This window comes from Mauremys mutica, chromosome 6 (genome assembly GCF_020497125.1).
Source record: "Mauremys mutica isolate MM-2020 ecotype Southern chromosome 6, ASM2049712v1, whole genome shotgun sequence".
NCBI classification, from domain to species: Eukaryota; Metazoa; Chordata; order Testudines; family Geoemydidae; genus Mauremys; species Mauremys mutica.
This window is the reverse complement of record NC_059077.1, coordinates 65,514,316-65,541,746: the sequence shown is the minus strand read 5'-3', so window position 1 is coordinate 65,541,746 and position 27,431 is coordinate 65,514,316. Positions and strand designations below refer to the sequence as shown.

Genomic DNA, 27,431 nt, shown 5'->3' with positions numbered 1-27,431 from the left:
GCCTAAGCTTTAGATCTGAACAACTCCAAGCTTTAGACCCAGCTAGAAATGTTGTGGCTGAAGCTCTTTTCTCTAACTTTGAGGGGGGGGAAAAGCACCTGCTTGCTAATATTTTTGATTAATAGTATTACAGTAGTAGTAAAAATTCCATAAATAATGTATATGACTTTACACTGATGTGTATCTGCAGCATTTGAATAAGCACAAAGTTCATCATAAACAAACATGGGTGGGTGAAAAACCAAGGGGAAACAGTGAGGTACAGTAACCTGTTTTCTTACAACTGCTTTCTGCCCATGAAAGGCTGAGGTTTATTTTGTAAACGGCATTGTTCTGATACTGTACTTCCTGACCAGGGCCGCCCAGAGGATTCCGGGGGCCCGGGGTCTTCGGCGGCGGGGGGGCCCTTCCGTTCCGGAACCCGCCGCCAAAGTGCCCCGAAGACCCGCGGCGGGAGCCCCCCGCCGCCGAATTACCGCCGAAGCGCAGCCCGGTCTTCGGCGGTAATTCGGTGGCGGGGGGAGGGGTCCCCGCCGCGGGCCTTCTGGGCCCTTAGGCGGCGGGTCCCGGAACAGAAGGGGCCCCCCGCCGCCGAAGACTGGGCTGCGCTTCGGCTTTGGCGGCGGCGGGTCCCGCTCCCCCCGGTCCCGGCCCCGCCCCCGGCGGGTCCCGCCCCTCCCCCCCGCCACCGGTCCCGCCCCCACCCCGGTCCCGGCCCCGGCCTCTTACCGAGCGCGTCTCCGGCGGGGCCTGAGCTCCATCCCGCTCAGAGCCGCGTGGTGAGGGGGCGGGGCTGTGAGCTTCACGCCGAGCGGAGGCAGCTGCCCCGCCCCCTCCCCACGGCGCTCTGAGCGGGGCAGGGCTCAGGGGCCCCGCTGGAGACACTGAGGCTCCAGGAGAGGGGCGGAGGTGGGAGCCCCTGCGGAGCCCGGGGCCCGGGGCAAATTGCCCCCTTTGCCCCCCCCTCTGGGCGGCCCTGTTCCTGACACAGACAGCATATAAAGTGGTGTTAAGCCATCGAAAGCCACACTCCAAAATAGAGGCTGATTTTGTGACATAGTTACGAAATGCACATCAAGCTCTGAAACAAAAATGCAAAATGATTGCAGTTGCTAAACACTGTTGTTTACTTTTTCATTTTAGATTAAAAATCTCAAACAATTTTGTGAAATGCAGACTGTAGAAAAAGATTACACATCTGCTGAGGGCACAGGTCTCCATCTTGTTTTCAAACATGCTGTTTCTCAATATTGCACTTCCTATAAAACCATGAACTCCAGACATTTGGGAATCTTAATAACCAGGATGATGATTTCACACCTAAACATTGAGGCTAGTTTTAAATGCTCAGTTTTGTTGTAAACAACTGAAACTGTACACTCATTATTAGCTTTAAAATAATCTCTTAAATTTATAAATGAAATATGACAGTAGCACTTTTCATTCTTTTATGCCTTGAAAAGGAGGAAAATAATTGGCAATAACTGGAGAAATCACTCTCCATCTCCTATGATATACTTAGAGGTTTTAATTTTAGGGTACAATTAAGTGTTATATGAATTTTAAGACGGGTAGTTCCTGGATATATAACCATTTCCAAAGCCTGTTAGAACCCCATAAAATGGGGCAGTGCAGATGTCAAAGCCTATTAAATACACTGAATTTCCAAAAGAGGATACTGTTCATTTTGCTGTATCTTAAACAAAATGTACAAAACACTGTTTAAAAAAAAAAAGTTAACTATCCAATATCCGATTAATTCATTAACATTGCTAAGATTTTAACCCTATGTTCATTTAAAAGACATCAAGACTACAGAGAAGGCAGATAGCTGCAAATTTGGTTCTTGAATGCTATATCTGGTTTTCCGTTGATTAAATTGAAGGGTTTTTCTTTGTACATTTTTGTAGTCTCCCCTGCCATAAACTTGCAAAGTTAAGAAAAGTAGTTATAGACATGTATCTGATATTGACGTAACTTCCTAAAGTACATAATTCCAATAATTTACATGTGACAGATGGGACAAATAAATTATGCCACAAATGCAACTGAATTAATGCTGCGAAAACAGTTTGAATAAGTTTTTGTGAAAAACACATATGCCTATATTAAATTTATTCTATACCAATGAACTCATCCTGACAGTTTCCCAAAGGATTATTAATCATGAATTGAATTCCTGTCTGCTTTAGGACAAAGAACACAACATACTCTAGATGCTGCAGGTGTTCCATGTTTTGAAAAGCCTTTTCAATTTAAACAGAAGTATGATGTGAATTGCAAAATGTTAACTGCTTAGATAAGTGAAAAATGAATACAGTTGTTGTCCTTTTACCTCTGTACATAAGAATCAGAATTGTGTGTCCTGTTTACCAAATTAAGACAAAAAGAACTGTTCTATTTTCTCGTTGAAAGGTAGGACATATGCAGTCCTTTGAAATAGTATAGTCTCTTTCATTCATTTAAAAAAAAAGTGTGTTAACCTAAGTAAAAGCGAATACATTCTTGTCCTTCCTTTTAGACATTAGCGAGTGCATAGATGAGGACCTATAGTTGGGTGATTTATCTGGATTCTTCCCAGAGTTATCGTTGCACATTTCTGGCATTTTCATGCACTTTTATTCACACAAGCATGCCAGCTCATTAAGGCACGCTGTTTGTGTAACATTTAGTATCAATGCTAACTGACTAAACAATGTTTCTTATTGGTATTGAGACAAAGATCTTTGGACCAAGTGTGAGCACAGTGATGATTAAATGTACACAGTATTTACATAAAGAAATAATGATGATAAAGGGATTACACTAATTTTTCCTTTATTTTCAGTTTCTACTCCTTTTCCCCAGTGTGTTTTGTTTCCTTTGCCCCCAGAACAAACCCAGGTGCTAACAAGTCCACCTACACTGAAAAAAGTGTTCTCCAGTATGCTGCTTCACTGTTCATTTGGACACTAAATTTAATGTAACAGATACTGGTCGAAAAACTCATAGCCTACAAATACTTCAGTCACACATCTATCTCCTTCAATACTACCATAAATGTACTTTAAAGAGCAGAAATTGTGCTCTGCACAATAGAAGAGTCACCACAATAGAAATAAAATATTATACAGCCCCAAGAAAAGAAATAGGGCCACTAAAAGTCCCAAATGCTGTTTTTCTTTTATTCCTCTGTTTTAGTCACTTGGTCTGGCAGTTAATTCCTTGTTAACACACCTTGAGCTGATAGCAGTTTGATAATTATTAGAGAGAGGTCTCCCAAACTTTGGATCTCAGATCATAACTTTGTTGCTAAAGTCACAGGTCTCTGTGGCAGTTTGGAACCCTTATCAGGGCCTTTTGTAGAGATAGGTCCAAGCCACAAATTATTTGTGCTCCCTCCCTCCCCCCAACTGATTAGCTTTTATTCTTCCTATAAGAATACTATTTTTATACCAATCTTTTCCTCCTTGACAGTGTGAGTATGCAAATCTGAACGCAACTAAAGACATTTCTATAGATTAATATTTCTACTCTATGCCTTGTTCAGCCTTCCAGAGGTTTAAAACAGGTAGCATTTCTTTCTGCAAGTGAGATGTAGCCTTTTTCTTTGGAAAATATGCATGGAAAGTATTCTTTTAAAACATGTCCATTTGCTGACTCCAACTGCATGCAGAAAAGGAATATCAATTATTTGAAAATCGGAAAAAAAAATCAAACTATCAGAGAACCTCCAAAAGCCAATTTGGCAGTTTGCTTTCTTTTACTCATCTAAAATCAATGCTACCAGTTACCTTCATTACATGCCACTCTCGTTCTCAAACTTGCTTCCTGCTGACCTCTTTTCTACATGTTTACATTCAAAACCAATGGTTTTCTTCTTCTGCTTGTACTTTGAAAGGCAGATGATTTGGAGTATTTCCTGACAAACATGTATCACCCAAGACTGGATGTTGGCCTTTTAGAAAAAACCTAGCCTATCAAAGGAGATTTGTGCATAAAGATACCTGATAAACTTCTTAATTTTCACAGGTAAAAAAGTAGCAAGTAATGTCCAAAGTTGAACATATTTACTATGATGAGAGCAACTGTAAGAAATCTAAGGATGCGTTTGTAAATGATGTGAATATTATTCTACAAAAAAATTATGGATTTCTTTGTTTAAAAAGAATACATGCACATCCAGAATCTTAACTGATGTTCTTTCTTAAAGCAATATATCATTTAAAATATCAGTTGCAGAAATGGTTTAAAGTTCCTAATTGAAATACTATTAAAAAATTGTGGTCCTCAGATTTAAAGTCTTCAGAAACATGGCACAGCCACTGTGTTTTAGTGTCACTGGTTGATAACTGCAACTGAGATAGCAAATTAAGAATGCAGCATAAAGTAGAAAACCTTTAGAAAATGTCACTAGCAGTTTATCACTGTAAAATAGATAGGCGTCATAGTCCTTTAAATCTACAGTATGTGATGTTCTATTTACATGTATCCTAAATGACAGTGTTAATGTGACTAGATATATAACATTTGGCAGAATCGTCTCTCTTTAATGTATGCTTAGACATTTTCCAAGATGACGCGCGCACGCACACACATATATAAAAAAAGAGTTAATTTTAAAAAGTAACCCTAGAAGAATATTGCAGATAATGTGGTATAAACACACAGTGTTTGAGGGGAAAATATTACTTTGTTGAAAAACAGAGTTCTGTAGGTTGAGTTTGGCACTACTTTATCACTATGTCACTTTCTTTTTGATTGAAGATAGTTCTTTCTGAATCTCGCTGAATTTTGGTCGGTTTTCTGGTTTGTAGTCCCAGCATCTCTGCATTATTTTATATATTTCCTCTGGGCACTTTTGAGGTGCTGACATTCGATATCCTGACATGCAAAGATAAAAAGGGAAAAAGTTTAGTATGCAAAAATAACATAAATCGAACAAATGTTTAAAAAATAATAAGGAACTATAATTAAAAATGAATGAGCAAAGTTCCTTGAGGTCACTAAATGAAAAATTTTATAAGGTCAGATTTATGCATCTCCTAGGTATAAATTAGATGATTTTCACACTATGAAAGTTATAGGGCTTGACTAGCAAACTAAACACTGCTCACATTGGGAAAGGTAAATTGTCAGTATGCTCCTCCAACTGCCTAAAAATTCACTCTCCCCATCCTAGGAAAATGACTGGCCCCTCTTCTTCCTGTGTCATGAAAATCCAATAAAATACAGGAATGCTAACAAATTAAAACACACTTACCTTAAGGTTGAGTGTGAATTTCCCTTCTGCCCCTTTTTTTCCATTTCTTTATTCCTTCCATCTCCCAGTCCCACTCTTTTCTTTTATTTCCATTTTGATTTCCTTGCCTCTCCTTTTTATATTGAAGAAATAAGCCCCCTTTTCACCCTCTAATTCATTTTCCCTCCCCTATTCTCTTGTCTAATCCCTTGTTCATGTCTCCTCCTCAGTTCCATTGCCTGCCCTCTTTTCTGCTCTTCCACTTTGCAAATTTCTTTTGTTTGCTCCCTGCTTCCATATTGTGACCAAATAAATGAAGTCTCTGGCTTCTTGGAGTGCAGGTGCCCAGGCAGTCGGCAAAGCAAGAGCAACCTGGGTTCTGGCCTTGTTAACACACACCAGATAAAATAATAAATTTTACAAATGTAAAGCCGCATAAAATCCATGTTATGTATATGACTCCTACGGATGTCAATATAGGTTGTGGGCACAGATTAGGGGAAGGACAGTGTGATGGAGACATCACTGTGGAAGGAAGGAACAAAGAATGCACTCAGATACCTAATATCTTAATCAGAGTTATCTACTTTTCATTACTTTGTGAAAGAAAAGCTCTTAAGCCAATTCAAATGGAGCTGTTCACTATATTTGTTCTTAAATTTTGCTCCAAAGGCCAAAGCTTTAACAAAAGAAAGTGCAGACAGATAGTGTTTTTGGTATTTCCAGCAGCTTGGGATGTTAGCACTGAGAGTAGGAGCAATTTACTTGACAAGAGCATCTTCAGGTTTAACCTTTGTGCTGCCCAAGCCTCGCAACTAACCACCCCCTTTATGTTCACCTCTCACTCTAACCTTCATGCCTTCTTCCATAAAGCCCTACATGGTACCTCAACCTTTCACGGATTCAATCAATTATGCCTGTATCCTCCCAGCCTTCAAGACCCCACTCTTCTTCCAGGAGCCTATAAACCCTAATCTTCTCACAGGGAGCTCTTAGCAAGTGATTTAAAGATGATCAGACAACAAACTTGTGGAATGACCAGGACATTTGTTAAAGTTACTCGATCATACTGTTTGTCACTTCTCATTTGCACATTGTCTATTTTGTTAAGCGCATGGACTTATACTTCATAGATCTGTAGGAAGACAATCTTGCATGTGGCTGCACCCTATAAATAATAACAATTAACCTTTCTCCACTTGTTCCCGTGCTTGTTGGTTGGTCATTCCAGGGTATGGACATACGCCTAGACTGAAGGTCTCCCAAAGAAGGATCCCAAAGCTCCATACATCACTTTCAGAAGTGTATCTCCCTGAGGAAGGAGAGAAAGTGGATAATATAAATTCAAAGAATATTTCTGAGATGTACTGTATGCTGCCCTGAACCATTGGTAAGAATTTTATTTAAATAAAGTAATGACAGCATATTCCCAATACCCTTGCCGAGGTGAAATTAAAGCATTATAACTGAACATTAGCTCCTAATGGATACTACGAAAGCTCATGCTAAAATACATTTGTTAGTCTTTAAAGTGCCACAAGTACTCCTGTTCTTCTTCTCATACCGATGATCTCATTTTTCAAGTGATTAACAATCAATTATCTTAGATCAATGCAAATGTTTAAAATTTGCAATTCTGTGATTTGATGGGCAGACTTGTTATGCTAGTAAAGATGCAAATTTACCGAGGGCCAAGAGACTGAGAAGATTTAAATGAGCTGGATTTTTGCTATTTTGTTTTCCAGATGAACTGAGGTCTCCTTCTCCATTCTCCTGTCCAGCAAACTTTGAAAGAAAATAAATTTAAAAGGTGAGGGACAGTTAACTTTTTTTTTAATTTTTCCTTGTTCACAATTCCTCAAACAAGGTACTGTACTTTACTAACCAGCTGTTCTTTTTCAATCTCCCAACTTGCCATGGCAATTAGTATTCTGAAAAGAGCTAAAATTGACATGATTGTTGTTAACAACTTCTTGATATTGCAAAGCACACTATCATGTCAAAATGCCTTTGTGAGCCAGCAGCATTGAATGGTATCAGCACAGCTCGTGGAGTAGTGCTTTTATAGGGTCTACTAGTAGCTTTTTAATGTAAACAAAATCAACGTTCTCCGTATACCCCATCCCCATGTTTTGTTTTTGTTTTTGTTTTGTTTTGTTTGTTTTTTGTTGGGTTTTTTTTTGGGGGGACAATGGGTGAGATATTGCTCAGAGAATACAAAACAATTTCTCTCATCGACACTGGAATTAAGAATCTAAAGGACTTTATCCATTAAGCTATATCAACTGTAGAGACCCTGTTTTCCCCATAACATGTTAATAAAAGAAAAGGCCAACATTTTCCAAAGTGCTTTTGGGTACTCATCTTGAGCTACTGTGAAGGGGGCCTGGGTTTTTAGCAGTGCTGAGCACCTACCATCTCAAAGTCAGACTCCTTTACAATATTTGAAGCTGGTCATTCAAAAATTGAAGCAGCCCAAATCACTAGTCAGTCTTGGAAAATTTCAGCCTATAGTTTTTACTAATAAAACTCCAACTGTGCTTTTGAACACAAGTTTCAAAATTAAATTGTCTGTTTCTACAGCCCCTGTCTTAATCGGATGAAAAGCAGGCCCTGTGGATAAGAGCGATGATGCTAGATGGAGAAGGTGAGACTCTTAAGAGTTAGGCGCCTCAGCCCCTTTGTGAATCTGTCCCTTTAGGCATGACCGACATTCACCAAACTCCTGCTCAGCTGTCACCTAACACTGTAGGCCCTGCACACTTGGGCAACTCAAAATTCAAATCCATACTCTGCCTGATTTTGGAGCAGGGATTTGAACTCAGGTCTCTCTTCCCACGTGAGTGCCCTAACTCCTGTGTTTACAGGCCTACTTTATTTGTGAGAAAGGGCTGGCAGGGCTTACCTCCAGAAGAGGGTTCACCGGTGAGACACGAGCCTCACTCCAGCCTGTCAGTCTGGTGCTGAACGCCCAGATCAAAGGGGAGTTAGGCACCTCTGTATACCTTTGAGGATCTGGGCCCTATGCCTCCCTGCATTTCATTGCTGACTAGTTTAGGTGGCTCCCCATTCACCTTGCTGACTTCTGAGAATCTTTCTTAGGTACCTAACTCTCCCTATACAAGTCAGGGGGAGCCTGGCACCTACCTCAGGGCTGTGAATTCCACTAGGCAGCAGGGCTCTGCATCACTCAGTGTTGCAATACCTATAGTCCCCTTGTGAATTTTGCTCTTAAAGACAGTATCTCACCACAGTGGCCATAGGGTTTAGCTCTATTCTCCAGGTTTGAACTTCCTTTCTAAGGGTGTGTCTACACAGTAGTTGGAGGTGTGATTCCCAGCTCAGGTAGACACATAGGTGCTAGCGCTGCTCGAGTTAGCATGCTAAAAATAGCAGTGTGGCTGCAGTGATATAGGCAGTGTCTGAGTACAACACTGTCCTAAGTACGTACTTGGGCAGCTAGTCCAAGCTGCTATAGCCACACTTCTATTTTTAGCGTGGTCGCTCAAGTGGAGCTAGCATGTATATGTCTACCCAAGCTGGGAATCACGCCTTCCAGCTTCTGTGCTGACATACCTAAAGAAGCCAGTTTAGTGAAGTGAAGTGAAGTGAAACCTGGGGGCTCTGAAAATATCATCTTAATCAGTACATTTGCTTCTGTCTTTTCAAAAGCAGACCTGTCCTTTTATTATTAAGAACATTACTACAGAGGCCAACAGCAATGAGAAAATCCATTTAACGCATCTTTGCATCAGTTATCTGTGAGCTTTTAAAAAAAAACCCAAACATTTCTCCTTTATGTATCTTCTGCCCCATTTCCAACACTGCCATTTTTCCAGTGTCATGCTGCTGATATTTGAGTGCTAAATATTCAGCTAATCATTTAAACCTAGGATATGTTTTTTTTTCCTTTCTTTTTCCCCAGTCTAAATGAAGTACATGTAAATGATAATGACAGTTGGGGCCATCTGACGTCAGAAAGTTCAGTTTGCACTTAAACTAAATTTCATTTCCAGCTGTGTTAAATTAGCTTGACTGCTTAGTAGATAGTAATTATGGACATTCACTGTGCTGCTGGTGGTAAGATTAGTTTTCTTGTCTGTATATCAACTCTCTTCAGAGTTTGGCATCCAGTAATTTAACACTTTTCATTAAAGTCATTCAGTAGATACAAGTTAAAAGTAATTAGTTTCTTAAGAAAGCACAAGTTATGCAGAGTCAATTACCTTTCTCAGTATGATAATAGCTGGGCTGAGAAAGGGCATGCTGTTTATATATACCATTATTTATTAGTGTTGTAAAGAACTGAAGAAATTATAGTGGAAGATCACATTAAACAAATATACACATTTTACTTTTTAAGAGCAGCTAAAGCACAAAAAATACACTGTGACCAAACATATAAAATTTTACTAGATACTTTGATGAGTAACTTTTTCAAGTGTTGAAAAGTGTTTTAAGCCATGCAACTCCAAATACAAACAGGGCTGAAATCCTCATCCTACTGAAGTAAACGGCAAAACATGCATTGACTTCACTAGGGTCAGGATTTCACCTGAGGAGTCTCATGACCACAATCTGAATGTAACACATGGAAAATTTATTCCTAAGTATTCTGTGTGTTTTATTCAGTGTCTACATCCTAAAATGTATACTATTGTTGTCTGAAAACATACCTTCCAGTTTTTTGGTCTTGTGAATACTACTATTTACAGCCTAAGTTTAATTTAAAGAATTACCTTTACACTACAATCAAACTATTCCTGCCTGTCTTCCCATATATAGTGAAAATGGAATAAACTAACCATTTTGAAAGACATATTCTAGATAGTGGATAATTCTCATTCGCACTGTTGTTCTCAGTGATACCCCAACACGTGTGTAATGGTTTTTAGTATGAGCACAAGTATCCTGCATGTAATTTTCATATGAATGGCAAATGATAAACCACACCTTTGTAAATGTACATTTGAACAATGTGGGGAAAAAAACCCAATCAGCAACTGAGGAAACTTCCTCATATACTCTTGCAACAAGGAATGCCTTTGCTTTCCCCAGGCCTGCAGAGGCATTGTGCTGAGTTGGGCTGTGGAGCAGGCACTTTGATAAATGAAAATGAATGAACGGTGCTAGCGTTTTTGCCAAAAGTTAATGTTGCTAAAAGCCAAGTTACTACCCTATCCACTGATGGACTGGTATTCAGAGGTGTTAAGCCCACAACTGCAACAGCAACCAGTGAAACCTGTTGTTGCTTAGCACCTTAGGCCATATTTCATTCATATTTTGTTTAATTGAATTTACAAAGACTTGTCAATCATTTCTTCGCCCAATCCTTGATTTTTCCCTAGCAATGTTTCACCAGGAAAAAAGTGTCATTGCAGTAATTTTTACTGTGCCTAACCACGGTCACTTCATTTTAAAAAAACCTATTTCTTGTTAGTCAGTTGAAAGTTATGTTCCTTTTCTCCAGGCTGCCAGGTTTTTTTCAGCTAGTGTAGCAATGATTTTATATTTTATTGTCTATTTAACTGTAAACACTGAAATAATAATAAGACCAAACTTTCCAGATCTGAATGAACAAATAAAACAAACAATAGTGCAAGCTAAACATTAGAACAGATACTGACCAGTGGTGGATTCACTCTAGCAGCAAATATTACTAACTTTCCAGAGGGAAAGCTTTTATTCTCACAATGTAAAATTCACCCCTGTATAAGGCCCACAAGACTTATTTAAACCCTATTGTGTGGATTTATGCAGCATTTAATAGTGATGCAAAGGCCCACCTCAAAGGAGTGAATTTCACTCATGGGGACTGTAATATAATCAAAGGATGAGAGCTTCCAATACATTTTCTTTATGTAAACGTTTCTCCTGTTAAAGTTTGTGATAAAGCTCAGTTGTAAGATTTAATAGTTTAATTTTTCACTTAAAATATTAAACATCATACTGGTTTACATGTTTCAAGACACTTAGGCTCAGCATTGCAATGCCTAACCTGGTGCCTTGACAAAAAGTGGAATCCACAGCCCACAGTTAGGCTCCCTATGTGATGCAGGGGGGTGAGTTAGGCACCTACAAATGAGATCCACAAAAGCCAGCAAGCTGAGGGGGGGAGTTACTTAGGCTACACCTTTCTCCTTGCTGTTTCCTATTGACTAGCATAAGTCCCACTCCAAAACAGTCCACATTGGAGGGAGGCACCTATCTCCACTTGGTATTCACAGCCAGGAACCCTCAGCTTGAGTTGGAAGTCACAGCCCTTTCTTGTAAGCAAAGGGGGAATAAAAAAAGAGGCAGTGCACTGACCCTCTCTCCATAACCGTTAGCTCAGTGGTTGGAGCAGTTACCAAGGGTGTGGGAGACAGATTCAAATCTCCCTGAGATGGTGCAAGGCTTGAACCCACATCTCCAAGCTCTCAGGAGAGTACCCTACCCATTGAGCTATGGGATCAGCCTGCTCTCAGTCTCTCCATTGAAACTGTTCCACTTAGTATAAATTGTAACTGAAACAGGACTTGGATCTCCCCCATGAGTACCCTCACAATTTGGCTATAGTCATTCTAACTCTTTCTCTGGCCCAGTGAATACTATAATTATTTTTATAAAGAGGAATGGCTTCAAAAGGAGAGCCTGAGAGACAGAGAGAGAGACGCACATCAGAATACCTACACCAGGGGTCAGCAACCTTTCAGAAGTGGTGTGCCGAGTCTTCATTTATACACTCTAATTTAAGGCTGTACATGCCAGTAATACATGTTAACGTTTTTTAGACGGTCTCTCTATAAGTCTAGGTATTATATAACCAAACCACTATATGTAAAGTAAACAAGGTTTTCAAAATGTTTCATTTAAAAATAAATTAAAATGCAGATCTTATCAGTTTAGTGTGATCCTTGCCCTTGCTTTTCATTGCTGAGTTTTCCAATGTCTGGCACGTATTTGGATACTTTAAGCTGCACACAGGCTTCTGAGTGATCAGTTGTTAACCGGCTGGCAGGAGGTCAGTGGCTGGAATCCCAGATGGGCAGCTGAGGTGAGTGGAGCTGGTGGCTGGTAGGGCTGAGCAGGGCTGGAAGCCTGGGCCCTGTCTGGCAGGGGGCCTGCACTGGAACTCCAACCGGAAGCAAGGTGAGTGGGGCTGCGGCGGGGACCCCGGCTGGCAAGGGGCCTGCAGCAGGAACCCCAGAGCAGCAACTGAGCAGCTCAGCCTGCTGCCTTTCTGGGGTTCCAGCCACCAGCTCCTGCCAGCCGGGGTCTCAGCCTGCTGCTGACCTGGGGCTCCTTCACCCAGGCCAGCAGCGGGTGCTGAGTGGGACCAGCAGCGGGACCCCGGCTGTCATTACTGTAAATAATCACTCATTTTTCTGTTGGTGAGAGAGAGAAACTTTTGAACCACACAGAGCTCTTCTATTCCTGGTCTTACTGATAAATAACAAGACAGAAAATATCATATTACCTCTATATAAATCCATGGTACACTCACATTTTGAATATTATGTACAAATGTGGTCGCCCTGTCTTAAAAAAGATATATTGGAATTGCAAAAGGTTCAGAAAAGGGAAACAAAAATGATTAGGGGTATGAAAGAGCTTTCATATGAGGCAAGATTAGTAAGACCGGGACTTTTCAGTTTGGAAAAGAGACGACTCGGGGGGATATGATAGAGGTTTATAAAATCATAATTGGTGTAGAGAAAGTAAATAAGTGTTATTTATTCTTTCTGATAACACAAGAACTAGAGATCACCAAATGAAATTAATAGGCAGCAGCTTTAAAACAAACAGAAGGAAGTGTTTCTTTACACAACGCACAGTCAACCTGTGGAACTCTTTGCCAGAGGATGTTGTGAAGGCAAACACTATAACTGGGTTCAAAAAGAACTCCATAAATTCATGGAGGATAGGTCCATCAATAGCTATTAGACAGGATGAGCAGGGATGATGTCCCTAGCCTCTGTTTTCCAGAAGCTGGGAATGGATGACAGGGCATGGATCACTCGATGATTACCTGTTCTGTTCATTCCCTCTGAAGCACCTGTCATTGACTACTGTTGGAAGACAGGATACTGGGCTAGATGGGCCTTTGGTCTGACAGAGTATGGCCATTCTTATGAAAGCTTGTCTCTCTCACCAACAGAAGATAAAATATATTATCTCACCCATCTTGTCTCACTAATTATGTATGTCCACTACAGGAACAGGCCTTTTCCCCCACCCTCCACAAGAGGGTTATAATTTAAAGTCTGGGGATCTCAATTCTGCCATATCCTAACTAAAATCTCAATACACAGACTACAGGCAGAAAAATAAAGTTAAACTGTAACTCTCTTCATACATATGTGTTTTACTGGTGGTAACACTAAAGCTACACTAACAAGAAACTACAAAAGGGACACTAAATGATGTTCTGTTTTGCCTATGGAAATCTGAAGAAACTGAATGGCAGCTGGGGTTGCTGTGCTCTTTATAACCTCAGGAAGGGAGCATGAGGATATAAAGTGCATGAGTATGACCCCTTCAGACACTGTTAGTGAAAATGTTCCAAGCTACTGCAGGGGGATGCCCATACACAGGAATGGGAGACAGATATGCAGTAGATAAAGAGGAAAGCCTAGTTTGAGGGTCCCAGCAGGACATAGGTGTGCATGCTCACTGGCAGATTCTTAGGTGCCTTCGGGAGTTTATGGGCTGAAATGTAGGCACCTACAGGGTTAGGCAGCAGCCGAGCAAGGACTTTGAGGATCTAAATTTTGTAGTTAGGTGACTAAAGTGGCAGTTATGCATCTAAATTCCTTTGTAGATCTAGTCCACTTACTACACCATTCACCAATGTTGCGGCTCACATGCTGCTTCTTAACTACCTTTTTCCTAATTAGAACTTGCTTTCTAATTTCACTTTAACCCTCTCCCTCCCTCCAATCTGGCTTTTTCTATTTTTGTTCTCAAGCTATTACCCATCATGTTATGGGCCATTTCCCCCCACCCACAAATAGGGCTGTTTTATTTATTTTCACTGACAACAGCAGAATGATGCATAAAATTGCAGGTTACAAGAACTACAAGTTTAAAAATATATATAATCAATTACGATCCCGTCCTCTTCTACAAAGATTTATGTAATGTTTTCTCAGTTGTTAAAAGTATCTCTGGTTTTCATAATAAAAGGCTAAATCAATCATCACCATTATTTTGAGGAACTTGCCTACTCATTTTGCTAATGATAGTCATCTGGATGAATGACTAGGTAGTCTACTGTAATGTTCTAGCTCCAGAGCATTATTATGCAGACATTTTAATTGTTAAATCAGAAGGATTTAAGTACTTCGACTTTTGCTCTGTGGATGGGAAAAATGTTCTTGGTTTTTTTGTGAGGAAAGGGGAATCTTACATTATGAAGTAAAAGACATAACCTTAATAGGGCTGAATTGTTAATTTATTTAAACTGAAATGTTTTACATGTTAGTCTAAACAGACCACAAGGAAGACTATATATTTGTGTACAGACCATAGTGTATTTCCTCTATACTTTATTATCTTACATAGTACATTTCTACAATAAAAAGTTAAAGATAACATCTCCTTACCATAGTTGAGTGCCTCTGGAGCAGTCCATTTGATAGGAATCTGCTTTAAGCCTGAAGATGAATATACCCCATCATCCTCTTGACGAGACATTCCAAAGTCACTGATCTTCAGAACATTATTTTCACCTACCAGGCAGTTCCTTGCAGCAAGGTCCCTGAGTTAGATTAAAATACAGAAAACATCCCTTTACAAATTAAAAGCATTGTTTTTATGTTCATAACATATTTATACTGAGATGTGAAGAAACACAGATTCAACAATTTCCCCCATATTTTCTATTACAACTAAATCTATCCACCAGTGATGCATGCAAGGCTCCTGGTGCACAAAATAAGCATATACAAGGCAATAATGTGCTGTGCCCATACCGCCCATCAGGCTTGTCTGCACTACATTACATGCCAACAGACCAAATTTGATGCAGAATGTAACACAGCTCAAAGACAAAACTGGAACACTTGTTCCTACAACCATAAAAAGAACTAGAGAGGCTGGAAAACTATTTCTACCACAGCTAAATCAACACTATGTGTTCAATTAAAAAAAATGAAGCTGATCTATACTACCTGATCACTGCCAATGGAAGAAAGGTCAAGTAAAAGCCCTCCCCACAGAAATAAAGATTTTTTTCCAGTTCAAAAATCAGAGGAAAATAATTTCAGGCCTTATATTGTAAATTCTATGAACACAGCCTACAGCCAACACTTTTTTAAAGAAAAAAATGTTAAAAATTATTTGAAAACAGATCCTTAGGATAGAAAACTACAAACGGGGGCATCAACAATAATTCCTTCTAAAGCTGTCTTTACCAACCATTTATGAGATTTGTTTTCATCTTAGATCATATGCTAATGAACAGGTTGCTGTACATAATAAACAGTTTCTTTTAAGATAATTAATACTCTAAATTATAATTTGCTTTTAAAGTCATCGTTGTATTATTCCTATGAAGCTGTACAACTAGTAGGAGGTTTGAAACATTCAGACATCCCTGGGCCTGAGCCTATTAATCTCTCATTGGGGTAAATTAGGAGAAACTCCTCTGAAGTCAATGAAGTTACACTAGTTTTAAAATCGGTTCATTATCAGAATCAGACACCATCTCAGGAAATATGCAGCTTTGTTTATAAATTATGAAATACACACTGACAGAGGCATCTCAAGTTGTATGAGAGTCTACTGTGACTGGTATGGGCAGGAGAATTGCAAAGCAAAAATCAAGAGATTCTGGTTCCTATAGCCAATTTCATAAGAAGTGTCCCAAAGAGCCTCAAGAGTGGAGGGTGAAATCCCAGACTCATTAAAGGCAATAGGAATATTGCCATTGTCTTCAACAGGGTGAGGATTTCACCTGAGGTGAATCCAGGGAGTGAAACAAATCAAAGTGGCAGTCTCTGGAAGGAAGACTGAAATGCTGATTGATAACATAGGAATCTCTTTATCTGAATCATTCCTGAACTTTAAAAATATTTTGTGTTTAAATTGAAGAAAAGGCTATATGTTGATCTAATACTTATGTTTTTGCCTGATGTTTGGTCTTCCTACCCCTGAATATATGAAATAGATCCTACTTACAAAACTTACTACTATTTTATGCTTACAATCAGGACACATAATTTGTATGTTTTCTATGTAATAGCTGGTTCTTTTAAATTACGCAAAAAGAAAAAGAAAGGTATGATTATGCTGAAAATCTAGGAGTCCATTTTCATGAAAATTAAAGTTAATGTGTCATTTTGAAGAGGTTGGCTATGACTACTGTAGTTTAGCTAAGCACGTCTATATTAATAAGGTTCTCCGACAGACAAATGTATGAAGCTGTTGCTTTGCAAAGTATTCTATTCTTCATCATCAAATCCATTATAAGATTTGGAGTTCAAAAGCTCTTGTAAGACTCTTGGACTATGTAAACAATGGAGGCCTGCAGTGTCTCTGCTAATCTTGATTTCTTCAAATTGAGAGTGGGACCAAAATTTTTGCTGGTGGTGCTCCAATTCACATCTAGCCAGGAAGCCAATTTTGCTTTAATTTGCCACAAGCACAAGGCAACTTCAAGCTTTCAGATCCCTTAAATTTGCTGTTGAATCAATTAAGATGCTCCTCAGTAGGATGTAGTGGTAGAGGAAACAACTTCATTCTCAGCATTACCACCATCAAACTGGTAGCTCTGTAGCCATGTCTGTTGTGGACATCTTTCTCGCTTTTTCTGGTTCTTTTTTCACTGATTATCACCTCCATCAAGTTTGAGACGCTGCATAAAGTCCCTTTTTCTGATGTTTCTGGCATTTAGCTCCTTAAGCTGGGCATATTTTCCATGAATGTTGGGTAGTCTCGCTAAATTTTCCATGTTCCATTTTCCAAAAACATGCCATTTTCCCTTTGTTTCTTGTCCTCAGAGTTTTCTGTTGAGACCTGCCAGGTTTTCTTATTTGTGTGTCTGTGTGGGAGCGGGAGAACAGTCAGATGGGAGTAGCTTTTTTTGTTGAGCCTCATGAAATTGAAATTTACATCCTCATGTTTTCCTTTCTTGCTCTGTGGGGTGTTGTTCAGGTTTTTTCAGTGAAATATATACCAAACAGTTTCTTCACTGTTTCACAGACATTCTTCTAATCCGGAATTAGGCCTGATGCCATCAGCATGTCCTCTGCCTCATGTTAGAGATGATATATACTGGGTATTCATCACTCTTATTGACAAGTCTTGAGGCCACATAAAACTACCCAAAATGCATCTGGCTACACTAATTTATCAGTAAACTTAAAGCTGGCATCCCACAAAAGTAGGGATTCTGGGAAATATTAGCTCCATTGCCTTTGAAATACTCCTTCTATGACTTTAGAGCATTTTAAAAAAAAATCTTTCACTGTTCCTGTGGAGATAATCTTCTTCCTTTCTACTGCTGTGGGATACAGACCTCTTTGCTACAGCTACCCTGTTTTGGACCTGTAGCCCCATTTCACATCAGAGGCCCCTTGTTTAGGAATTTACTTTTATCTTTGCCTGTCCGTTTGAAATGGCATTTACTTGGCCCATTTCAGAGCACTTAGCTGCTCTCTCTTCTCTTTCAGTGCTTCTGGAGGCTGTTCCACTGCTTGGACTGAGGAACACAAATCTTCCTACTTCCTTCCTACTCATATGCTTTCTCTTCCCTTCATTCCTTTCCCTTGTTTTCTCCTGTCTCTGGAGGTAGGTTCTAAAACCATGTTGGAGGCTGGTGCAGGAAGATGCAAGGAGCAGAAAGACTGAAGAGCGGCACAAGAGAAAATCAGAATTAATCCTGGATGTACTGAAATCTATGGTAGTAAGTCCTCCAGCACACTATCTACATCATATCCATCTAATTCTCTGTATAAAATGCACCAAACAGGATTTCCCTCAAATGGGATCCCAAAAGACAATATACCATGTTGGTTGCTATTTGTGAGGCAGGTTATAGGATTACAGTGATGTGGAAGAGGGTGGTTTTTAGTATTACAAAGTTTAGACAAAACTGGTGGCAAATTATCAACTGTGAAAACTGTCGCCAGAGAGTAGTTATCAGTCAAGCTGGAAGGGCATATCGAATGGGGGCCCTGCAGGGATCAATTCTGGGCCCAGTTCTGTTCAATATCTGCATAAAATGATTTTGATAATGGCATAGAAAATAGGCTCAAAGTTTGCAAACGATACCAAGATGGGAGTGTTGCAAGTGCTTTGGAGGATAGGATTAAAATTCAAAATCATCTGGACAAACTGGAGAAATGGTCTGAAATTCAATAAGGACAAATGCAAAGCACTCCATCCACTTAGGAAGGAACAATCAGTTGCACGCATACAAAATGGGAAATGACTGCCTAGGAAGTACTGCAGAAAGGGATCTGGGGATCACAGAAAATCACAAACTAAATATGAGTCAACAGTTCTGGGCACCAGATTTCAGGAAAGATGTGGACAAATTGGAGAAAGTCCAGAGAAGGGCAACAAAAATGATTAAAGGTCTAGAAAACATGGCCTATGAGGGAAGATCGAAAACTTGGGCTTGTTTTAATCTGGAGAAGAGAAGACTGGGACATAACAGTTTTCAAACATATACAAAGTTGTTACAAGGAGGGGAGAGAAAATTTGTTCTCCTTAACATCTGAGGATAGGACAAGAAGCAATGGACTTAAATGGCAGCAAATGGCAGTTTAGGTTGGACATTAGGAAAAACTTCCTGTCAGGGTAGTTAAGCACTGGAATAAATTGCCTAGGGAGGCAGGTTAGACAAATACTTTCAGGGATGGTCTAGATAATACTTAGTCCCACCATGAGTACAGGGGACTGGACTAGATGTCCTCCTGAGGTCCTTTCCAGTCCTATGATTCTGTGTGTCCAAGTGGAGAAAGTAAATCTTGACTTTTTCCCTGACCTGAATTCAGTCTAGCATAATGCACTGTAAGTTTGAAAATCTGTTCATCCAAGTACCGAGCACTAAAATTCAGGATATAAAACTGAAAATTCTACATGATCACTTCAGGTCTTTCTTATCTCTAGTATGTGGCAGCTATTGACTACATCATGCTTTGTGTGTTGCAGCTTCTGCTATGATAAATCATTTATTTATAAGCCTTCATTTACAACACTACTTCAGAAATAATGGCATTATTCTTCACTCCTCAACTAAGTCAAATCTTTTATTATAAGTTAGACTTTGCTGTGGCATCCAAGATGCCTGGCTTCTGACAGCAGGACTACAGTTCTATTGCGAAAGCAATGTAACTCAGATCTAACTACACATCTTTTGAACATTATCAACAATGCACTGTAAACTGTTACAGCTTTGGTGATTTTTACAAGAGATTTGTTCTCCATAAAACATAGCACTTGTTTTTCAGTAAACAGGTATTCATCTATATTCAGATATTATCATCTCTTACCATAAAATATATATGCAAATACTACTCTCTGTTTAAATTACAATTGCTGTGTCTGCAAACGAAGTGAAGGATTATTTTATCAGTGCTTGTATTAGTGTATACTACAAGCCATGTGTTAATTAATTTCTATTTACTTCTGTATCAGGCCACTTAGATGAGTAATAAGTTAGATGGATCTTACTAGGCAAATGTCTTGTAAGGAACAGTAATTATTTTCCCAGAATACATTATAAATTACAAACTAGAAGACTTAAGTTTCCATTTTGCTGTTGCTAGGCTCAAGAGCCCACAAGTTCTCAGTAGTGGAAATGGGCCAAGCTCATTTGGAAAGTTCACCCCTAAACACCATGCTATCTGCCCATCAGTTACAATGGTGGGCATTTAAGTACTCACATACCACTAGTATTACTGTGATTAGAATGGGAGTGAGGAAGAGATAGATGGGACTAATAAACTTCCTTTCCCCTGGGACTTTCTATGACTAGAGGCTGCCTCTGACTAGGTGCCAGACAATGTTTTGTCCAGGGTATTAGAAGGAAAGATAATAGAAGCAAACACACTTTTATAACATGCTAAAAGCATTTGAATCTCTTCTTTAAAAGTATTTGTTTCTGAAAAGTATTTTAGTGTGGTGTTTGGGTTTTTTTAGTTTTGATGGAAGGAAGATGCCTATGTTTGGGACAAAATGTTTTGTAGCAACTCACCACACTTTTCAGATGAAGACATTGTATATAATTGTATATACTTATGATTAGTTGAACACATTTAGTATTCTGTGTGTTTTCTCTTCGTTTCCCCCCTGAAATGTTCAGACTTCTTTTCCCCAGTGGCTGATCTGAATATTGCAGCAAATACCCTAGTGAAGCCCAGAAATTATTTTACAGAAGACTCAGTATTCTCTCTCTACGGATTGGGCAGAGTTTTTTTTTTCTTTTCATACAGTATTTACTACTTGGCTCCAGAGATTTCATGAAATCAATATTTATCTTTGACATAGAAATGTAGTAAATAATGTTTACTTTGTTTTGTTGTGAAAGCTATTTAGGTTGGGCACAGATTATACAGAGCCACTATAGAGTAGCTGCATTGGTAGGAAAGAAATAATATATTCCTGACTTGTTGGTACTAGTGTCATGGAACACCCCAGTTCAGGTAATAGATACACATAACAATACAACTCCCCCCCCATCACCACCTTCCACGATCATGGAGTTAACATAAGGAAAAAAGAATTGTCATTATTTTAACTACAGCTCTAAAATTCATTCCAACCACAAATACCGTATTGATGACATATCACTATTATACCATGAGTGTGCTGGAGCCATTGTGAGGCTCTCAGAAGTCCCTTGTAAAAATTTTATCACCACACTGAAGAGAAGTTGGGGGAGATTTCTTGCCTTTGGAAGTTCACCCCCGCTTTTGATTCATCTCTGCCATAGAGGACTTGGAGCTCACAAAAACACTTCTAAAAGACTTTGGAATGAACCAAATGGCAGTTCCACCTATTAAAACCTACCCATGAAGAGCAACCTACTATTGGTACACGCTGCCTTATGGAGGAAATCAATCATGCTATTAAAGAACACTAATAACCACTACGCAGTTTCTTCCTCTTTCCTGGTAATAGTAAATAGTAAGCAGCCCAAAACTGTTCTAACAAACAATATGCAGTAAGCGTTCAGTGTGGAAACAGGTAGGATTATGCTACCTCCTATGCCCGTTTAATTTGAATAAAACAGTCTCTGACCCAGCTTTAGAGAAGGGGTTGGAAGGTCAACTAGTGAAACTGTTGTGTGGGAGGATTAGTGCTAATGGGTTACATACACTTCCTCTGTGCAACAATTGTAGGCAACTTCCAAAGGATTGCTAGATAGCTAAATCAAAGCACTCCTGTACCAGATATCTCCTGCTCTTTGTGTGCTGCTGCTGATCCATCTACAAAACACATCATGTATTAGCTGTTTACTTAGAATGGATTGGAAATTTGAATATTAGAGAGTCTACAGCACAGTTCAGAAACCTTTCTTTCCCAGTACTCTCCTTCCACTGTGCTTCAAGGTTTTTGCCTTCATACTATGGTAGTTAACCATAAAATGAATACTAATGAGACAACATAGCATGCAACTCCAAGCAGTTCTTTTAGAGTAATTTCTTTGAATAACTAGCACGAATCCTCATTTTCTCAGGTAAAAGTGGACTGGGTTACTAAAATACATGAGTATTTTGGCAGTACCCTCATGTGGTACTGTGCTTAGACACTATAGAAAAAAATCTAAGTTAATTGACTCTCAGAACCTGTATCTTGACTCTGCCACTGACAGTCTATTTGGCCGTGCCAAGAAGTCATGTAACTTCTCTGTGTTTTGATTTTTCCCCCACTGTAAAATGAGCAGAATATCACCTACCTCACAGGGTAGTATTAAGGTCTAATTATTGTTTGTAAAGTGCTTTGAGATTATCAGATAAGAGGAGTGTCATAAGAGCAAAGTTCTAAATTAGATGTGTAAAACTAATGCTAAAAAGCAAAATTTGTTATTTTCAGTACCAAGTGAACATAAAAAATAGCCTTATCATAAATGCACCCCAAAAAACTATTCTGCATCATTGTGATTAAGCTGGCAACTTTATACTTTTATGAAATCTGTAGTCTCCATAGGTAGGATAAAATGTATATTGTGTTTGGAGAGCATTCAGCATTCCAATCAAGGGCTATCCTGTGAAATGATATAGAGGAGCTCAGTGAATCTATCCTCGTACACAAAAAGTTTTAAGAAAATATTGGTAAAAAGGCAAACCTTATAAATAAATAATACATAGATCAAAAATAATGAAGTGGAAAAATACACAAAACTTATGAAGCCTAAATGTTTAAATTACTTTAATTTACACTATAGTTAAATCTAACTAAAAACTTGAATTGGTAAATAACAAAATGATACTCCATTTTAAAAAACTATATTCTAATTCTAAATAGAAATCTGAAGACACAATACAAACCCCTGGTACAGTAGACACTCAGTGTACCAAACAACAGCAATACTAAAACTAGTGTTTTCTTCTACTATTTTTCAATACTTTGATTTAAAAAAAAATCCTATATAGTTCTCAGCAAAATGCAATTGAGAAAAGTTGTTTTGCCTTAAAACAGTATAGAATTTTAGAGAACAAGTATTGTATTAAAGTACTGTATGACCTATGAATTATTTTAAAAAAATAAAGATTAAGCACCTTATCTACTAAAAAGTCATTTTCCTTGGGTTATAATGTTTAATTATACATTTTAGGTTTATTGACCATGTTACAGTATTCCTGCCAATCATCTGGACAGGGAACAATCAAGAAATTTTTCTGAAAAAAAAAAATAAAAAAAAAATACTGTGCATGTAAAAATTAACAAAAAAAATAATTAAACAGCTTCACTGCTCTGTGTAGTACATACTGTATTTACTATATTTTGGGAAGAGGATTTTAAGTACTTATCAAAATGTCCCCAAATAATAATAATAATAAATATAACATCATGTTTAACATCATAAATAGTGAATAAATGTATGTGTGCAATTGTGCACACCAAATTTAAAATTCTAATCATGTATGTACGTGTACACTTGTAGTCTTTGCTCCTGCTTCATCCCTCCTACAAAACTTACTATCATTTTTTTCCTGATTCTCTCTTCCTCTATAAATGCCTTACTGCATACGGGGTAAATTGCGCTATTTATGCCTTGGATCTGAGTAGGATGCAATGTAAAACTATATTCCCCCAGAAAGAACTGCAGAGAAATTGTACAATCTCTCCAGGGCTGCTCTGTGCACATAGTGCAAAGGATGATCTGTCTGCCCCTTTAGTATGGAGCAGATTGCTTCAGTTGATGCTCTACCTGTTGTGTGGGCTGATGCAGAATGGAGGCAGGGAGGGCACCCAAAGCCCTGCACCTCTATTTTTAGCATATTGTTCCCTGGGAGGAGCATGGGCTTTCCAGAGCAAAGGGACTGTACTGTGGGAGACTCCTGCACAGTCACATCAGAGGTTACTTGCAGTCCACTGCATCCGTGTGTGACCAAGCAAGAGCCTCTCATAATTTGGGACTATATGTTTATGGTATGCAAGTGTCTCATATTCTAGTGCCACCCTCTTTCATAGATTCATAGAAGAGTAGGGTTGGAAGAGACCTCAGGAGGGCATCTAGTCCAACCCCCTGCTCAAAGCAGAACCACCCCCAACTAAATCATCCTGGCCAGGGCTTTGTCAAGCCGGGCCTTAAAAACCTCAAAGGATGGAGATTCTACCACCTCCCCAGGTAACCCATTCCAGTGCATCACCACTCTCCTAGTAAACAGTTTTTCCTAATATCCAACCTAGACCTCCCCCACTGCAATTTGAGACCATTGCTTTTCGTTCTGTCATCTGCCACCACTGAGAACAGCCTAGCTCCATCCTCTTTTGAACCCCCCTCAGGTAGTTGAAGACTACTATCAAATCCCCCCTCATTCTTCTCTTCTGCAGACTAAATAAGCCCAGTCCTCATAAGTCTTTGTGTAAATGCTAACTATGTTAAATTGTACAATATAAATTAAACAAAAAAGTTTACTCAACTACTGTATACAAAGAGGTATAAAATAGTTTCTCTATAATAGTTATAGCCCATGCTTTTATAGACACATCAATTTGGACCTAAATTAAGAAATAAAAAGTGCATACAGGTTTATATCAGCAGTGCACAATAATTTCTATTAATTTACTGCTGTAACAAGACTCAGGATTATGTTAATTTGTATAGTCTAAAGAATGCTCAGCTGCTAATGAACAAACATAATTACAGTAGAATATACCTATATTTACAAAGATCTTGTGATGGAGAATGGATACATTACTCAATTGTATGTGCAGCCCTGGTGCTGATCTTAGGTCGTTAGAGGCCCCCCCCCCACATAACTCTCATATCCCTTTTGTGCTCCAGAGCCCAACTCTCTCTCTTCCCTCTCCAGATCCTCCTCAAAGAATATGAATAACCCCCACTGATTCCCAACAGGCAGAAGTTGTGTCCCGGAAGTGCTAGGTGGAAGTAGGAGCTCTACCAGTATAGTGTTTGCCAAGTTCATAATTTTGTTGCAACTTTCAAATTTGGTATTTTACATAAAGCCCCAGCTCCTAAAGTCAAATGATTATGTGAGAATCTGAGTTTTCATTTTAAAAGAAGTTTCTAGCCTAGATGTTTGTGGCGAAAAGCCTGAGCATGAGCTGAGTATAACTTTCATACTACAAAAGGAATGATTACTCACCCTGTAGTAATGTTTGAGATGTTTTTTCCCTGTGTGTAGTGGACTTCTCAATCACAAGGTCATAAGATGGGATCTGAGGTAGCAGTGAGAAGGAACTGAAGCAGCAGCAGTGTGGCAGCCCCCTTTATACCTTTAGTGTGGAGCATGAGTAGAGGGGGGGTGCCTGCATATACTGAACGGACACTGCTAGGAAGAATTCTCTAGTCCTGGGTGCATGCAAAACCTGAAGTGCACTACACATTGGGACAAGCACTGTAAATAAGATGCCCCCGTATTTATTATTACTTCTTAAAAGTTTCACAGTTTTTAAGACAATCTCATGATTTTTGGAATGCCTGACTTAACACCTGACGTTGGCAATACTGTGTACAAGAGGGTAAGGGATGAGTCTACCCTTGTTGTAAAAGATTGGCAGTGGAGAGCTGCTCCTAAGAGCCTCCCTAGGAAGAAGGTGGATTCTTACTATGTCTTAGCACAAGGAAATTGACAAGGTAAAAATCAGAATGAAGACAAGGCACTTGTAAATGTTAACCTGTGTTAGCAGCAGTGTTGGATTAAAGAATGTTGGGGACCCGGGCACTATAGAAATTGCCCCTTCCTCCCCCATGATTAGCTCTGTGACTTGGTGCATGTGTCGTAGCATCATTCCAAGTTTTTTTCCCCTAGTGGTCAAGGGCCCACTGAGATGGGAGCCGGTGCAAGTGCACCAAGTCGACACTGGTTAATTTGGGACTGATTAGCAGGACTAGGCTCTGCTTCTAGTCTTTACTTTGACCTACAAGCACATGTTAAAACTACACATCACCTTATTTTCACCAGGATTTTACCTCATGTTAGTTGCCATGTTTTAACTAATTTCCCCCCCCCCCTAGTGAAGACCATCTCTGTCACAGCTGTGCAGAGAGGCACAGGAGTGCCAGGGCCAGTTAGAGCAGGGCCGAGAGGACAGGCAATCACAAGGATAATAATGCCAGAGAAGCAAACTGTGGAGCTGCAAGTATGTCAGAAGCAGCAGAGCAAGAAAGTTGCAGTGCACAGGACCTGCTCCCCTACACAAAGCCCCTGCAGCAACAGCGTTTTCATGTGGACTAGGACCATCCATAGCAGTAGCAGCTGTATGTAAATCATTGTACTCTCCAATATTTGTAAACATGGCAAAAATGTAGGGGTTGCTTTATGTGTATCTAAACAGTTATTTTCATGTTCTTTTGATGAAATTTTCATCACTCCCATTTCAATCTATAATGTGGTTTTCTTTGTTTATATATACACATAGTGATATCCCAGTTGACTTCATAATAAATTTCTTGTGCTCTTATGATTGCTTTCATTGTGCTGAAACAAAATATAAGACTAAGTTATGAATACAGGTCTTTTTTCCTGTAATTCATTTATACCTTGAAACAAAGGTCTGCAATTCAATTTCTTTTCTGTCTTGACATATTTCCTTTCTGTAGACAGGAAAGCTTGCCTTATCTTTGTCCAATTTCAATAATTCAGCAGTGTGTTTGATAAGACTTTATTTTCTATGGTATTATATTAAGATGCAATTTCATCTACATGGCTGGTTTTTCCTTTCTGCAGTCATATGAGTTGAAGAGTTTTTATTTGGTAAGTTCACTACTAAACTCCCCATCCCTAGGTCATTATGCCTTTCATTCATTCAGCTCTCTCACGATTTCATATAAACCCCACAATCTACATATTATATCCATGAAAAATCATCTCATGTCAAACTGTGATTGTGAATGAACTATCCAACCTTCACACTTCCAAAGCATTAACAGTTTTCCATGAATGTTCTAATTTCCAGACCACACAGAGCACAATGTGGGCTAAATTATCCTATTCTGCAGAAAGGGATGGAAATGACGTTATTCCATCGTGTGAACTTCCTGGTTCATTATCAGTTTGGGAAAGGGGTGAATCTTGAGAAGATGACAGCAGATGTGGATGTTGCATGAGTTGCAGTGAAACCCCACAGAGTTCAGGGCATCTGGAAGGACGGGTATCCCCTGTGTGCCTCTTCCAAAACATGGCAACATGACACACTCAGGAACTACACCGACAGTGGCTCCCCTCATGTTCCTACATACTACCCTTCACGCTGAGGACAACAGAAGATGCAGAATAATGGCTATTGAGAAAACTGTCAGCATTAACACCCACCGGAGTCCCCAAGTTAATTCCATACTTTTGCCATGGAGCAGCTGTTTTCCACCTACTGCTAGCGGACAGTGATGCATGTTCAGCTCTTCCTCCACACTTCTGCACTTACCAGCCAGACTGGGCTGGAGTTTGTGTACCTAGCAGCAAAGAGGATGACGTGTCTCTATCAATAAAACACTTCATCCAACACTGAAATGCAGCCACCTCTAGGCATCTGTTTAGCAACCTCAAAGCAGAACTATAGAACACTTAAGGACATGACCTGAAGAAGT

General features: G+C 39.3%; 1 protein-coding gene and 1 long non-coding RNA gene across 5 annotated transcripts in view; one reads left to right on the top strand and one right to left on the bottom strand.

Moving 5' to 3' along the window:
• Positions 1-987: 987 nt before the first annotated feature.
• FER (FER tyrosine kinase) overlaps positions 988-27,431 on the bottom strand; it is a 392,406-nt gene continuing 365,962 nt past the window's right edge. For all 4 annotated transcript variants that reach the window (XM_045020435.1, XM_045020436.1, XM_045020438.1 and 1 more), the window contains 3 exons: positions 14,809-14,963; positions 6,411-6,533; positions 988-4,863 (listed from right to left, as the gene is read on the bottom strand). In XM_045020435.1, the coding sequence (XP_044876370.1) occupies positions 4,721-4,863; positions 6,411-6,533; positions 14,809-14,963 (421 nt within the window). In that variant the 3' untranslated portion in view covers positions 988-4,720. The remainder of the gene's footprint in view (positions 4,864-6,410; positions 6,534-14,808; positions 14,964-27,431) is intronic.
• Positions 6,456-26,268, top strand: LOC123372382. The gene is made up of 4 exons (XR_006580255.1): positions 6,456-6,611; positions 6,967-7,031; positions 7,805-7,868; positions 25,863-26,268. It is a non-coding gene; the product is annotated as an uncharacterized LOC123372382 (long non-coding RNA).